At 37.4% G+C, this 13,226-nt stretch overlaps 1 protein-coding gene and 1 long non-coding RNA gene across 2 annotated transcripts; both read right to left on the bottom strand.

Moving 5' to 3' along the window:
* Positions 1-465: 465 nt before the first annotated feature.
* On the bottom strand, positions 466-4,144 carry LOC125478742. Its single transcript, XR_007259490.1, has 5 exons — positions 3,075-4,144; positions 2,870-2,966; positions 2,476-2,752; positions 999-1,061; positions 466-884 (listed from the first exon to the last, which is right to left on the bottom strand). It is a non-coding gene; the product is annotated as an uncharacterized LOC125478742 (long non-coding RNA).
* Positions 4,145-9,100: 4,956 nt separating this feature from the next.
* LOC103957160 (phospholipase D alpha 4) lies at positions 9,101-12,904 on the bottom strand. The gene is made up of 4 exons (XM_009369269.3): positions 12,569-12,904; positions 11,698-12,258; positions 10,414-11,611; positions 9,101-10,052 (listed from the first exon to the last, which is right to left on the bottom strand). Exons 1-4 carry the CDS (start codon positions 12,662-12,664, stop codon positions 9,607-9,609), a joined length of 2,301 nt encoding a protein of 766 aa, XP_009367544.2. The 5' UTR covers positions 12,665-12,904; the 3' UTR covers positions 9,101-9,606.
* Positions 12,905-13,226: the final 322 nt, after the last annotated feature.

Here is a 13,226-nt window from a genome sequence, read left to right as displayed (position 1 = left end):
CGGGATGGAGGGATGGGTGCTAGAAAAGGGTTGGGTACGGCTTAGTGTGGATGGGGCGACGAATTTGCAGGCCAATATAGGTGCGGTAGGTGCTGTCTTGCAGGATGCACAAGGGAATTTTGTGGCAGCAGGGACATGGTTTTTGCCTACAATCTCGTCGGCATTTCATGCAGAGATGCACGCGTTCCTTCATGGGGTGGAATTGGCATCACATTTGGGGTTCCAAAAGGTACGAATTAAGAGTGACTCATCCCAAGCTATATCCATCATCAACACTTGTGTGGATCGTGCTTCCACAATGGATTTGTTAACGGGGGATATACTTCATAGTCCAGGTATATTTATTACTTCAAATTTTATTTTTTGTTTCTAGGAATAATAATGGGATTGCCTATTGTTTGCCAAAGGTAGCATTGTCTAGCAGTTCAAAACTAGCTTGGATTGAGGAGCCTCCAACTGTTATTTAAGCCCTTCTCATCTAAGAATCAGTGTAAGCTTTCTCAGTTTAATGATATCGTCTTTGATTCAACCCAAAAAAAAAATAAAAAATTAAGTGACATCACATTTTCTCATATGTTAATTTACATAGGGTTGATATATCGGTTGAAGCTTATTTCTACTTTCAAATTTGACTACATGGCATTCTACTTAGAATTTGACATCTCCTTTAGAAATGGTCTTAGCTAGTCAACATTTAATTTGTTGGTGACATTTATTTCACCGAAGTTTCAATGACGGTGATACGATTTTCTCATGCTGCCATCGATGGTGATACAATCTTCTCATAGTATGTTGCCACTGGAGGACAAAGTTGTGGATGAGGTTGTGGCTGGATTTTAGTAGGTCAATCCCAGAAGTGCTTGTGCCAGTTGAAGTAGGGGAACCTTCAAGGCAGTAAAAAGCATATCAACACAGCTTCATTTTGTTGGTCAAAGCAATCCTAAAACGCAACACATCTTTTGATTCTGATTTTCCACCTTAGGGTAGCAGAGCATTACCAACATTTTCAGTCTTTAACTCTAGTGTTGAAAATAAAACTTGAAAAAACCGTTGTGATGTCCCTGGTGTGTCAATAACATAAGTAGAACATGTTTAGGAGAAGAAATGGATTGGAGAATAATGTAAAAAGAAATTAGAGCAGATGTGCTGACACACCCCGACCGGAGTCGAGGTATGTTGGCCGACACCCGGAGATGACGTAACCAAAAAGGAAAGTGATGCATAAAAATATGGACAAATTTAAACCAAAGCTAACATTTATTTAAACTAATGCAGAGAGTGCACTAGTAGTGGGAAAAACCCATAAAACACAAGTGTTCAGAGTGTAGATGACAGTAAGACAAAAATAGAACAGTCGAATCTAGTTAAGGTACTTATTACACAACTGGAAATAAGCTCCTACATTTATTTATGGAAATGTCAGAACCGCCAGAGATCCCTCGTACGCCACAGAAAATTCAGCTAACTAAGTCGTGGAGGGGCGAAAAACAGAAGGGTGAGTGGGCAAAAACAAAGGTTTATAAAACACATTTATTTTCTGAATATAATAACCCTTCACCGTAAAACATGTATAGTTTCCAGAAAAATAATACTACATATAAGTATGAAATCAAATGTAAATCAACAATAATTCCATAAATATGCCAATCATAATATCTCAACCGTAGCATAAGAAAATCAGGTGCTTATCAATCTATGCTAGCACATGAGTTCATGTAGAGGGAATCTGACATGAATAGGACTGGGTATAATCATAATATGCGCTCTAGTACTACAATCACGTGAAGATTGACACTAGGTGCATCACATACAAGTCCTAGTTGCTTATTGCAACCTAGGACATGACTGGCACCTACAATGAATCCAAGGTGAGCGTGTGCTGCAATGTGAACATACACGTGAAGCTGACCCTGGCAGTACTACACCGGTGCAAGCATGCATGACGAGCAAGTATATTGTATATGAACAAGCCATGACAACATATAATCCCAACAATATAATGGCATTTTTAAAATTAAATAAAACAAGGGATGATAGGCATAAAATCAATCCAAAAGCACTTATGTAAACTATAATACTTTATATATAATATATAAAAGTACACAATCCGGCTCACCTTAACACTAAATTATTAGCACAAACATGTACAATTCTACCCGTTGTTAACGTACTTCAACTAAGCGTAACTTTTTCGTTACAAATCTGATTCAGGTCTAACTCGCGCTCACGCATTCATAACAATGAGTACTATTTAATTACGACAAAAGGAAAAATAAATTAAAAGCTGAATAACTACGTCCACGTTAGGTTTCATTTTGCCAATAAGGACATAAACATCATTTTACACACTCGGGAAGGAAATTATATGAAAAATTAGGGACGGATCGTCACATGTGCTTCCCTATGCATCCGACATCCAATCTCCCTTCCCACAGTAAGGAATAATTTAAATTAGGATATCGTAAGTGAGCTTACTCTATCCAGAAAAAAGATTTTCACCAGCTGGAGTTTTGAAACGCGCCAACCTCAGCTCCTCATGGACATTGAACAACAGATAAAATATCAGCTAGTAAATGAAAAACTCAAAGAAAAAGATATACTTTCCATGACCCATGTCAAAGAAATTAAAAAATTAAAACTAAAAAAATTATTCAACACGTGCATAAATTGATGAACCTTGTGAAGTAATCCGTCGTTGAGAATGGAACTACTCAACTTAAACTGTCCGCGCAATGCTTCCACCTCATTCACACTAATTGGGAGAGAGAAACAGCAAGAAACATTATCCAATCTATTAATAATTAAATTAATTAAAAAAATATGTAATTTCTGAAAAGTTATATACTATAAAAAAAGCTCATGTACAAACATGGAGAAGTGGCGGCGAGTCGAACGACGTCATCGTGGGTGAAGGAAAGGCGGTAAGGTTGACAGTGGCGATCGAAGCAACTAGCTAAGCTGAAGATCTGAATTATTCACAGAAGTAGCACAGATTGGTGTTGAGTGAAATTTTCCTTCTTATTTTCTTTGGAAACAAACAAAGAAAGATGAAAGTTAGAGGGTGAGAATAATACCGTAAAGCTGTAGGCGGAATAATGTATACGAAATAGTAGGTCACGGATTTGCAACCCGGGTCTCTCAGTGTTCGCCATTGGCGTTTGCAGAGAGAGAAGGAGAGGGAGTTTGCCGGTAAATGCTGAAGGAAGGTAAAATATTCGTATTATTTTATATTTAAATATAAGGATAATGTTTGAGAGATCAAATTTTTTCATCAAATTTATAATTATGTTACCAATATGAAATGAGCACGTTAATTAAAATTAAGTAATAATTTAATCATCGACATCCACATTATTTGGTTTATAAAAGTTGATTTAGAAATTTGATCTTCTTAGTATTATCCTAAATATAATATAAATATCGGTTTACTGAAAATGCTAGAAAGACAAATCTTGTATTGAAATTCGAAATAACTCAGAAACATAGTTTAGTTGAGGGTTAGCTGACTTTTCAAACTCCGGTGAATCTCCATAGATAACTTGGGTGCTACCCCTATGAAAGTTGGAGTTTGCCTTCATACGTGCCCTCTTACTGTTTGATAAAATGCTTCAAAAAAGAGTTGTCCTTATTATTATTATTATTTAAATATTACCTAACCAAAATGGCGTCTTTTTAAGTCATGTTATTTTATACCCAAAAAAAAAAAAAAAAAAAAAAAAACAGCTCAAACGAAAGGTAAGATAGCCAGAAAAAAAGATACACTAGAACATGAAAAAAATAAAAAGACTGTAGGCCGCAGCAAGCAAACCAAGTCCCCAAAGAAACGCAATTTCAAAATTTCAATTTCTACTCTCAAATCTCAATCCCACCAAACTCAATTCCTAACACCCAAACTCCTACTACCCCACTCCACTAAGGCCTAGTTTGGCGGTTCGGACTGTACTGACTATTTCTGTCGGATAAGATAAATAGCCATCGGATAGTACTGACTAAATTAGTCGGACGTTTGGTGCAGTATCAGACTAATGACAGTATTATTTATACCGTGTTTGATATTATACTGGATAGCAGGAATCAAACTTAAAAAATAAAATTAAAAAAAAAAGTGAAATCATTTTTTTGTTCCCAGATCTCTCCGCACCCCCCAAACACCCTCCCTTTCTCTCCCTTCTTCTTCTTCCCCGACTGCAAAAGAATCCCAAATAATTGTTCCCCAGCTTTCTCTGCCGCACCCCCCAAACTCCCTCCCTTTCTCTCCCATATTCTTCTTCCCCGACTGCAGAAGAATCTCAAATAAATTCAAATAGCCAGTTGCAGAAAAATCCCAAATTGAAATCATCTCTCCGCCACACCATGTTTCTTTGCAAGACCTAGTTGTAGGGGAGGACGGCGAGCAGGTGATGAGGAAGGCCACAAGGAGAGGACGACAAGGAAGGCGACGAGGACTAGGAAAGCAGAGATGGCGAGAGAAAGTGGCGCGACAGAAGGTGACAGGGAGGACGGCGATGGCTAGAGAAGGTGACGGGGAGGACGACAATGCCGACAGAAAGCGACGAGGAGGACGAAGATGTCGAGAGAAGGTGACGGGGAGGACGACGATGCCGAGAGAAGGCGAGAGAGAGAGGGCCGAGTTCGCGAGAGAGGAGAGTGAAACCGACTCAATAATCCGAGCGTTTTGGTTGCTTTTATTAAGCAGGCTTATACCGTGTTAAATAAGCAGACCGGTTAAATTAATTCGCCGCTTATTTAGTACAAGTGAACGCCAAACACCCGGGTCCATATAACTAATCCTATCTGATCCTTTATCTGATCTGCCAAACAGAGCCTAAGGATTCTGACAACCGCCTAAATTTCAGAGTAAGTCTTCATAACTTATTTAAAAACAAATTTCTAATTGTTTTAATGAATTGGTTGAAAGTTGTTTCTTTTATGGATAATTAGATTTGATTATTGATGTGAATCATATAGTGATATGTGTGTTTTAGAATTTTAGACTTTGGTTCTACCAGTTACTATTACTTGGTGACAGCTTTTTTCGTTATGAGTATGGTGAAAGTACATTACCTAATTGAATGAGAGATCAATGGTTGGTGATAGCATGACGGTTTATATAGAGTGCAATGTTTTTTCTTCCATTGGTAATAAAGCTATAATGCAGCATTTTCAAAACAAAAAAATGCGTCATGGACAATTATAACTTGTACTGTTATTTGTCTTATAATTTATGAATAATGGAACTATGGTTTAACTTTTAAGGTTATTATATGTCTAAGAAACATTTGTGAACTTTTACATATGACTCTTCGAATAATTATTTCTGGATCTGCAACTGATGCTTAGTGTAAAATCATTATTTAAAAAAAATATATAATGTTAAATTAAATGACATGGAAGTTGATGATTGAATTATTATTTAAGTGTTGATTAACATGCTTATTTATTATTGGTGACACATAATTTAGTTTGCAAAGTTTATGTAACATCCCACATTGCCCGGGGAGTGGATCCTGTAAGCCTTATATGTATATTCCCATCTCTACCTAGCATGAGACCTTTTGGGAGCTCACTGGCTTCGGGTTCCATCGAAACTCCGAAGTTAAGCGAGAAAGGGGCGAGAGCATTCCCAAGATAGGTGACCTACTGAGAAGTTCTTGTGTGAGTTCCCAGAAACAAAACCGTGAGGGCGTGGTCAGGGCTTAAAGCGGACGATATCGTGCTACGGTGGAGTCGAGCCTGGGATGTGGTGGGGGCCCAGGCCGAGATGTGACAATTTGGTATCAGAGCCTAACCCTAGGCGCATGTGTGCCGACGAGGACGTCAGGCCCCTAAGGGGGGTGGATTGTAACATCCCACATTGCCCGGGGAGTGGATCCTGTAAGCCTTATATGTATATTCCCATCTCTACTTAGCACGAGGCCTTTTGGGAGCTCACTGGCTTCGAGTTCCATCAAAACTCCGAAGTTAAGCGAGAAAGGGGCGAGAGCATTCCTAGGATAGGTGACCCACTGGGAAGTTTTTGTGTGAGTTCCTAGAAACAAAACCGTGAGGGTGTGGTCAGAGCCCAAAGTAGACAATATCGTGCTACGGTGGAGTCGAGCCCGGGATGTGGTGGGCGCCCGGGCCGGGATGTGACAGTTTAACCTCCCTAACATTACTCTAAAAAAATCGTGACCCTAAAAAAAACTTTTGAATTAATTTAAAGATAGTGCTATTCACACACCCATTTTATTTTGTACACACTTTTGTTAATCTTTTACCATTGATCTTCTTTAATTCATTTAATCCGATAGTCAAAAATTAAGAAAGATGTGTAAAAAGTAAAAATTGACGTGTGGGCATCACTATTCTAATTTAATTCTTCATCCTTCAATTCTTTGATTTTGATTTGCCTATTGTAAAACAACATAGTACACATACTATTATTGTAGTTTTTAATGATAGAAATGGAATATAGACCCACACTCTAATTCCAAGATATAATTAGAAACGTGATATTTACATACCTCTTTTTATTTCTTACACACTCTTTTAATTTTTGACTATTCGATCAAATGAATTTAAGAAGATCAAATGACATAATTTAACAAGGAGTGTGTGAATAGTAAAAAAAGATGTATGGATAGCACACCTCTGCAATTATTAACAAATGATCAATAGCATTGATTTGATAATGGGTTCATGATTCATCTTATTTTTGGCACTTTAAAATTTTTATTGTACATTTCTTACAAAAATATTTTTATTTCTACATATAAAAAATTTAGAATATACAATAAAATTTTAGAACGCTGACAACAAAATTTTAAAAATAGGTATAAACTTTTGTCACAGAATTCCACGTGATAATGTAAACATTCCATATAAATTGTTCTCAAACTCAAGACTCAATGACAAGGTTGCATTGTAAATTTGCAATTTCCCCATTCCAATTTTTTTTTTTTTTTTCTGAAAAAGAACTAGAAAATGTCATTCACCAAGGCCGAAGCCAAAAGGAGTACAAAAGGCCACCACGGGCCAACAACATGCCGTCCTTGTTTAGAATGCGAACAAATGAAGATGGAGGTTGTTGAACCCAAACTAAGTCGTACATCTCCGCTCCCACATGCAACGCCACAAAATCCGTCGTTCCATCGGCTGTTCTCGGTACCCAACACCAGTCACACAACCTGAAATTCGCACCTTCTCTGCGAATTCCAATTTCCTTGGTCAATACTTCCATTCAGCCAATTTCCCCTTCTTTTGGCCTATTAATGACTAAGCAAAGCAACGTGGCCTAGCTTAGGGGTGGGTTCAAAAAACCGAAAACCGAAAAAAAACCGAAAACCAAATCGAACCGAGGCCGAAAAAAACCGAACCGAAACTACCAAACCGAACCGAACCGAATTTGGCTGGTTTGGTTTCGGTTTTTGAGGTTTGGAAACTGAACCGGACTGAACCGAACCGAAAAAAAAATCATATATAAATACTAAAAAATACATGTTGCCGTCAGGGTTTGAACCCTTTCCCTGCGGGTTGGGGTTGGTTGTTGCAAGCCAACTTGACTGTAGGCTGTGTTATTATAATTGTACCAGTAATTTATTTATAGGTTTCTTATGTTTAATGCTTTATAAAATTTCTTAACTTTACAAACCCTAGCCGTCTCACTCCTATTTCATTTCAGATCTCAAACACCTCTCTGTTCCGTCCGCTGCTTCCTCTTTGCCTTTGCTTCCTCTCTCTCTCTCTCTCTCTCTCTCTCTCTCTCTCCCTCTCCCTCTCCCTCTCCTTCCTCTCTTCCTCCAAATCACTCTCTCTCCAGTCTTTTCCTGTCCTCCTCGCAGATTCCTTCTTCCAAACCATGATTTTCCCTCGCCCTTTTCGAGATCCGACGAAAAGAGGAATTGAAAGAGCTTGTGACGATCATGGCGATATCGCTGCAACAAAGGTTGTGGTTTTATTTATTTGTCAGTTCATAGGTTTTTAATTGTATGGTTACCCATTTGAAATTTATGTAATTTAAGGTGAAAAAGTTTGTATTTTTCTCTGAATATGTTTTGGAATTTTCTAGATTTATTGTGGACTTGACTATGAATTTGAATGTGGGCACTAGGCATGCACTATTGAAGTCCGATTATGGTATTTAGAAGAACCCTATTGCTTTTTTTTTTTTTTTTCGATTTGCATCGATCAGTTAATTTGTTGAGTTACTTCATGATTTTGTAAATTTTAAAGTTTTTGAATTTTGAATCCTGGCGATGTACATTTCCTTGAAGAATATATGTTTATGTATTTGCTTAACTTTTGAAAATTTGAATTCGTTCTGCTTGATCACAAGTAGTTGAATTACTTGAATATATTCAGGATTTTGAGGCTCTTAATTCTCTGATATATGAGAACTGGGAAGTTGATGGGTAGGTTCCTTCCATTTACATCATTTAAAAATAAAAATAAAAAACCGAAAAAAACCAAAACCGAACCGGAAAAAACCGAAACCGAAAAAAACCGAACCGAAAAGAAATGAACCGAACCGAACCGTTTTGAACCAAACCCAGCCCTAGCCTAGCTAGTGTATAATGGATATGGATCATATGACATTCATAACTAAGCAATTTTGTATAATAATCTTGGTGCTCTTTCTTGTTTGTTTTCTAATCCATGATTTACACAAGTATGAAAGGTTAAAAACACTTTCAGATAATAAAAAAGAAAATTTAGGAATTTTTTTTTAACAAATAATATTATTTACATTAAGGGGCAGGGAATGGACTTAGTTTCACAATGGGCTAGCAACAATGTAGTTCAAATTCACATTTGGCGAGAATCGAACCTAAGACCTCTCACTTACAAGTAAAAATGAATATTACTAGACCGTAGTACTAATTGATTGCTTTTAAGAAAGTTGTACAACAAATTTTAAAAGTACTTCTGAACTTTTTAACATCAAACTTTTCTTTAAAATGATTTCTATTAAAAAATTCCTACTTCGAATCAAAACACTTATATATAAAAGTGCTTTTTTGGTAAACATTTTCAAAAGCACTTATGTAAATTGTAAGAAATCCTGCATATACATATAAATAGGCCTTTTAAGTGAAAGAATTTCTATTTTTCTCAAAAAATGGGTATTTGTTTTGGACCCTTTTCATACTGAATCTCAACAATTTAAACCGTCTATTATGAGATCCCTATCACATCGAACTTCAACAATTCGAATACATATATATATATATATATATATATATGAAAAACATAGTATTTCGTTTATTGCGGTGAGCAAAGCATCACCACACAAGTAGTTTGTCCTTGTGCAATTATTGACATGTATACAAAGTCTTTTACAATCATGACATCAAATTAGTACTCTCCCCTTCTCCAAAAATAAAAAATAAAAAATGAAAATTAGTACTCTCCCCATTCACGCGACACAACCAAATGAAAATTTTGTATAGTTTTACATTTTCTGCAAACAATGACTTTGCTAAATTGCTCTTAAAAGAATTAAAAATAAAAGATTTGTATATATATACATACATACATACATACATACATATATATTTATTTATTTAAAAAAAAGGCTAATTAATTGACTATGTAGTAAATATTGATGGTATAAGGCTAATTAATTGACTATGTAGTAAATATTGATGGTATCACTTTTGATCTCTTGCCCTTCACCATAGCCTTTGTATCTGGAAAATGACCATCACTACCTTTAACAAGGTCCTCAACATATCCTTCCTCTGAAACACTCATGGGATATGTCACAAGATGAACACCTTCCATGTCGACCACTTCTTCCCCACTGTAAATTTCCCACATCCGGTCTCCGATAAAACGCATCTGCTGCACGCATTCGAAGCTTTCGGGTTGCTTGAACAGTTCTTCGACACGACCTGTGTGTTCGTACCATAATGACATTCGGTATGCTCCAATGTTGCCTCCCGAGCTCACCATCGTCTTGTTGTCACTGTTGTCGGACTGGTAGCATCCAATGGCGATCTCAGTGTCTCGATGTCCGTCCATGGATCTTTGGTTTATGTTTGCAGATCCTATGATAAGATATGCATCGTCCACTAGATCATAGTAGGCACCACAACAAAGAGAAATTACTTTAACAATTTAATTTTCTTATATCGCATTATTAATTGTACCACATTATAGAGAACATCTCTTATAGAAGCTAGACCATACATAGGATTACTCAACTTTAATTTGACGAGAAAGTTGAAATTGGAATCAATTAATAAGTAATAAGTAACAGTGCATGTACCATATTCAGTGATCACATTACTGATTGCATTTTTCACAAAGCGTAAACTATGTGAAATCCACCTACTAAAGCAGGATTTCACTTTTCTGAGAGATGCAACCAATTAGTAAATATGATACATATAACTTTATTTATAAAAAAAAAATTGAAATTCATCTACATACCTATCATGAGCTTCGAGTGAACATAGACCATGAACCTCCTATGCTTTTGCGCATTCCAATATTGTGTTGCATGATGAGGAGAATGAGGGGGAACAAACTCCCCTTGGGTCTCAACTTCTCTATTGGCAAGGCAATAGAAGTTCAAATAGTCTCTTGGGTGATGCCCTTCAACTCCACTTTCTTTTATGGCTTCTCCAATCAATCTATACATCATTGACATTGTCTCTCTAGTCCAATGAAGTATATCCTGCACAGGTTCACTCTCAGGTAACCCTTCTGGCCACATTGGAATCACGATATACACTGCAAACCTCTCCTTTTCTTTGATCTTACTGACCACTTTTAGTGCAATTTCAACGGGGATCAAGTTTCTACATCCACTATGCCGATCGTTCTCCCACAAATAGGACCCTCCCATGAAATACTGGTTCTCGATGTATAGAAACTTATCGGCGTGCCTAATTGCTTCAACGTAGGCTTCATGAATGCTATGTTCCACGGTCAGGTTTCGAAACAATTGGCTTGCCGAAACATTGTCAATTGACCTAAGAACTTGAACATTCCAGCCCCTCTCAGAGGGTTTACTTGCATAAGTCTGTTGAATGAGGCTTGTTAAGGTGATAGAAGGGACCAATAAAGAGGGATCACATTTCTTAGACCATCGTTGCTCGAAATTTGTTAGAACATCCCAAGCAGCCTCGCCGGTTATACAAGCGTGAGCATCATGCCACGGCGTTCTTGGCCCTCCTCTCTGAAGGCTAGCCCCGGAAATGTTGGTCTGGTAGAAATCAGAACAATGTGATTCTGTATTGAGTGTTTGAAACAACGAATGTTGCTCTGTGTCGTAGCGCCCATCACAAAGATCTAGACCCCCAACAAAGCTCATGATTTCTTTGTCACTTGCACTGGTGAGGGATTTGATGTCCACAGTTATGGTCTTCTGATGGTGAGAGAAGATTGTGGGGAACTTGCGGTGCAATCTAGGGCACAATTTGCATATCACTTTCGTGTGTGCAAAGTAGCAAAATGCATCTTCATCATGTGTTCCCATTATTCCTTTGTTCTTGATAATTTTTAATGAAGTTTGATCATCCCAAAGCATTATTCTCACTGCCACACCTTCCTCGGCCTTCTGCTTTAGTAATTCACCGAGCTTCACCCCTCGCGCATGCGGGATGTCTGTTTGAGGATCCCTGACCTGATTAAGAGCACAATATAAGGCTCCGGAACAAAAGAAACAGTATTAATTTATAGCTTGGAAAATTGTGTTGGGATTCTATTTACCAGAACCATCTTAGGATTGAAAGACCAGCCCGCAATGTAAATCAAATGTGTTGCCCCCTCAATGGCTTTGTATACATCTTCCCATAGTCTTCTCGGACTCCCACAAAACTCTGGCGTAGGGTTGAAAGTTGAGCAGTGATGAGCATCGTGATAAAGGGTGACATGGCTGTTGGATCGTTGTGGAAATGATGCATTCCTCAGCCCCTTGAATCCTCCATTATCAGTTATTGTCCCCCAAGTTGGTTCAAACTTCACGGGCTTAAACCATAACATAAACCGGAGCTTGAGTTCTGGATTTGGCTTCCCATTTTCGATTACAAGAGGGAGAAAACCGTTGATAAAACTTGCTTTGTTCAGTATCTCATGTGCCTGAATTTGAAATTTTCCCAAGATGGAGCATTTTGTTTTCATGGTAATGGTGATGGTCGAATCAGGCGGATGAGCACAGAGGATTTGAAAGGTTTGGTTCCACACACGGTCGCGTTCGTGAGTCGTCTTTGCTACTTTCTTGTTGTCTATTTTGATGGTCACATATGCAGGCCTTCCATTTGCCAAAATACACTGTAAAACAAGATTTCCACACAATTTTCCGTTAAAGCAAAAATTCAACTCTTTGAGATTGACACGACAAATTGTAGAGGAATGATTAATTAGCCTTCTAACTCTTGCATGTATAATGCATTGGAAACTTATAACAATAAATAACTAAACGGTAAACAACTATATGTAGAACATGACGGTTTTCTCTGTCGGTACCCCTCTTTACTGGAGGAGGTGCGTGCTGAGTTCAACACTCATGAACTACAGTTGCTGATAAAATTGTTAAAAAAAAAAAAAAAAAAAACTATAACTAGCTTGTGAAAATTCTTACATTGAAGGGGAATATTGGTGGTGGTGAGTAAGGTGTGGCATTGAAGATGGTAGCTTCAAGAGTCCCATGGAGAAACTTATATACTTTTCCCTCCATAGCTTTAGCCTCAAAACAATCTGAAGAGAGAGAGAGAGAGAGAGAGAGAGAGAGAGAGAGAGCTTGTCAATTAGTCATTGTCTTATTCTGATATACAAAGGTTGCAAGTAAGTTTTATGTGTTTTGCAGATATAGAAGATCGATGGGAAGGAGACTTTAAGTGCAAATGATGAGGTTGGCAGCAACAAGAGTAGGAAAAACTTGTGAAACTTTCAATATCCAGTCTTAGAGGCAACCCTCAACTCCAAAACAAGTTTTTACGTCAAGTTGAAGTATCTTAAACTCAAAAGAACAACAAATTTCATTTGTTTGCCTAAAAACCTAAATTTTAAGTGTCCCATTTGTTTAGTCTTCCATTGGATTATTACAAATTAATTAGATGACATGATCAAAATAAACTAGACAGCCCGACAAGCAAGAGTATAATGTTGGGATTAACATCCATTAATTTTAGTTTGACTTGCTAAACAAAATTGCCAAACTATAAGTCATTAGTTTTTTAAACATTTCTGGGTTCCCCAACCCCGCAAAACTGGCAAGGAAGCCGATTTAGCAAAAAAAT

The sequence above is a fragment of a genome, unplaced genomic scaffold (genome assembly GCF_019419815.1).
Source record: "Pyrus x bretschneideri cultivar Hongxiangsu unplaced genomic scaffold, Pyrus_bretschneideri_v1 Contig26, whole genome shotgun sequence".
NCBI lineage: Eukaryota > Viridiplantae > Streptophyta > Magnoliopsida > Rosales > Rosaceae > Pyrus > Pyrus x bretschneideri.
This window is presented reverse-complemented; position numbering and strand designations above follow the sequence as displayed.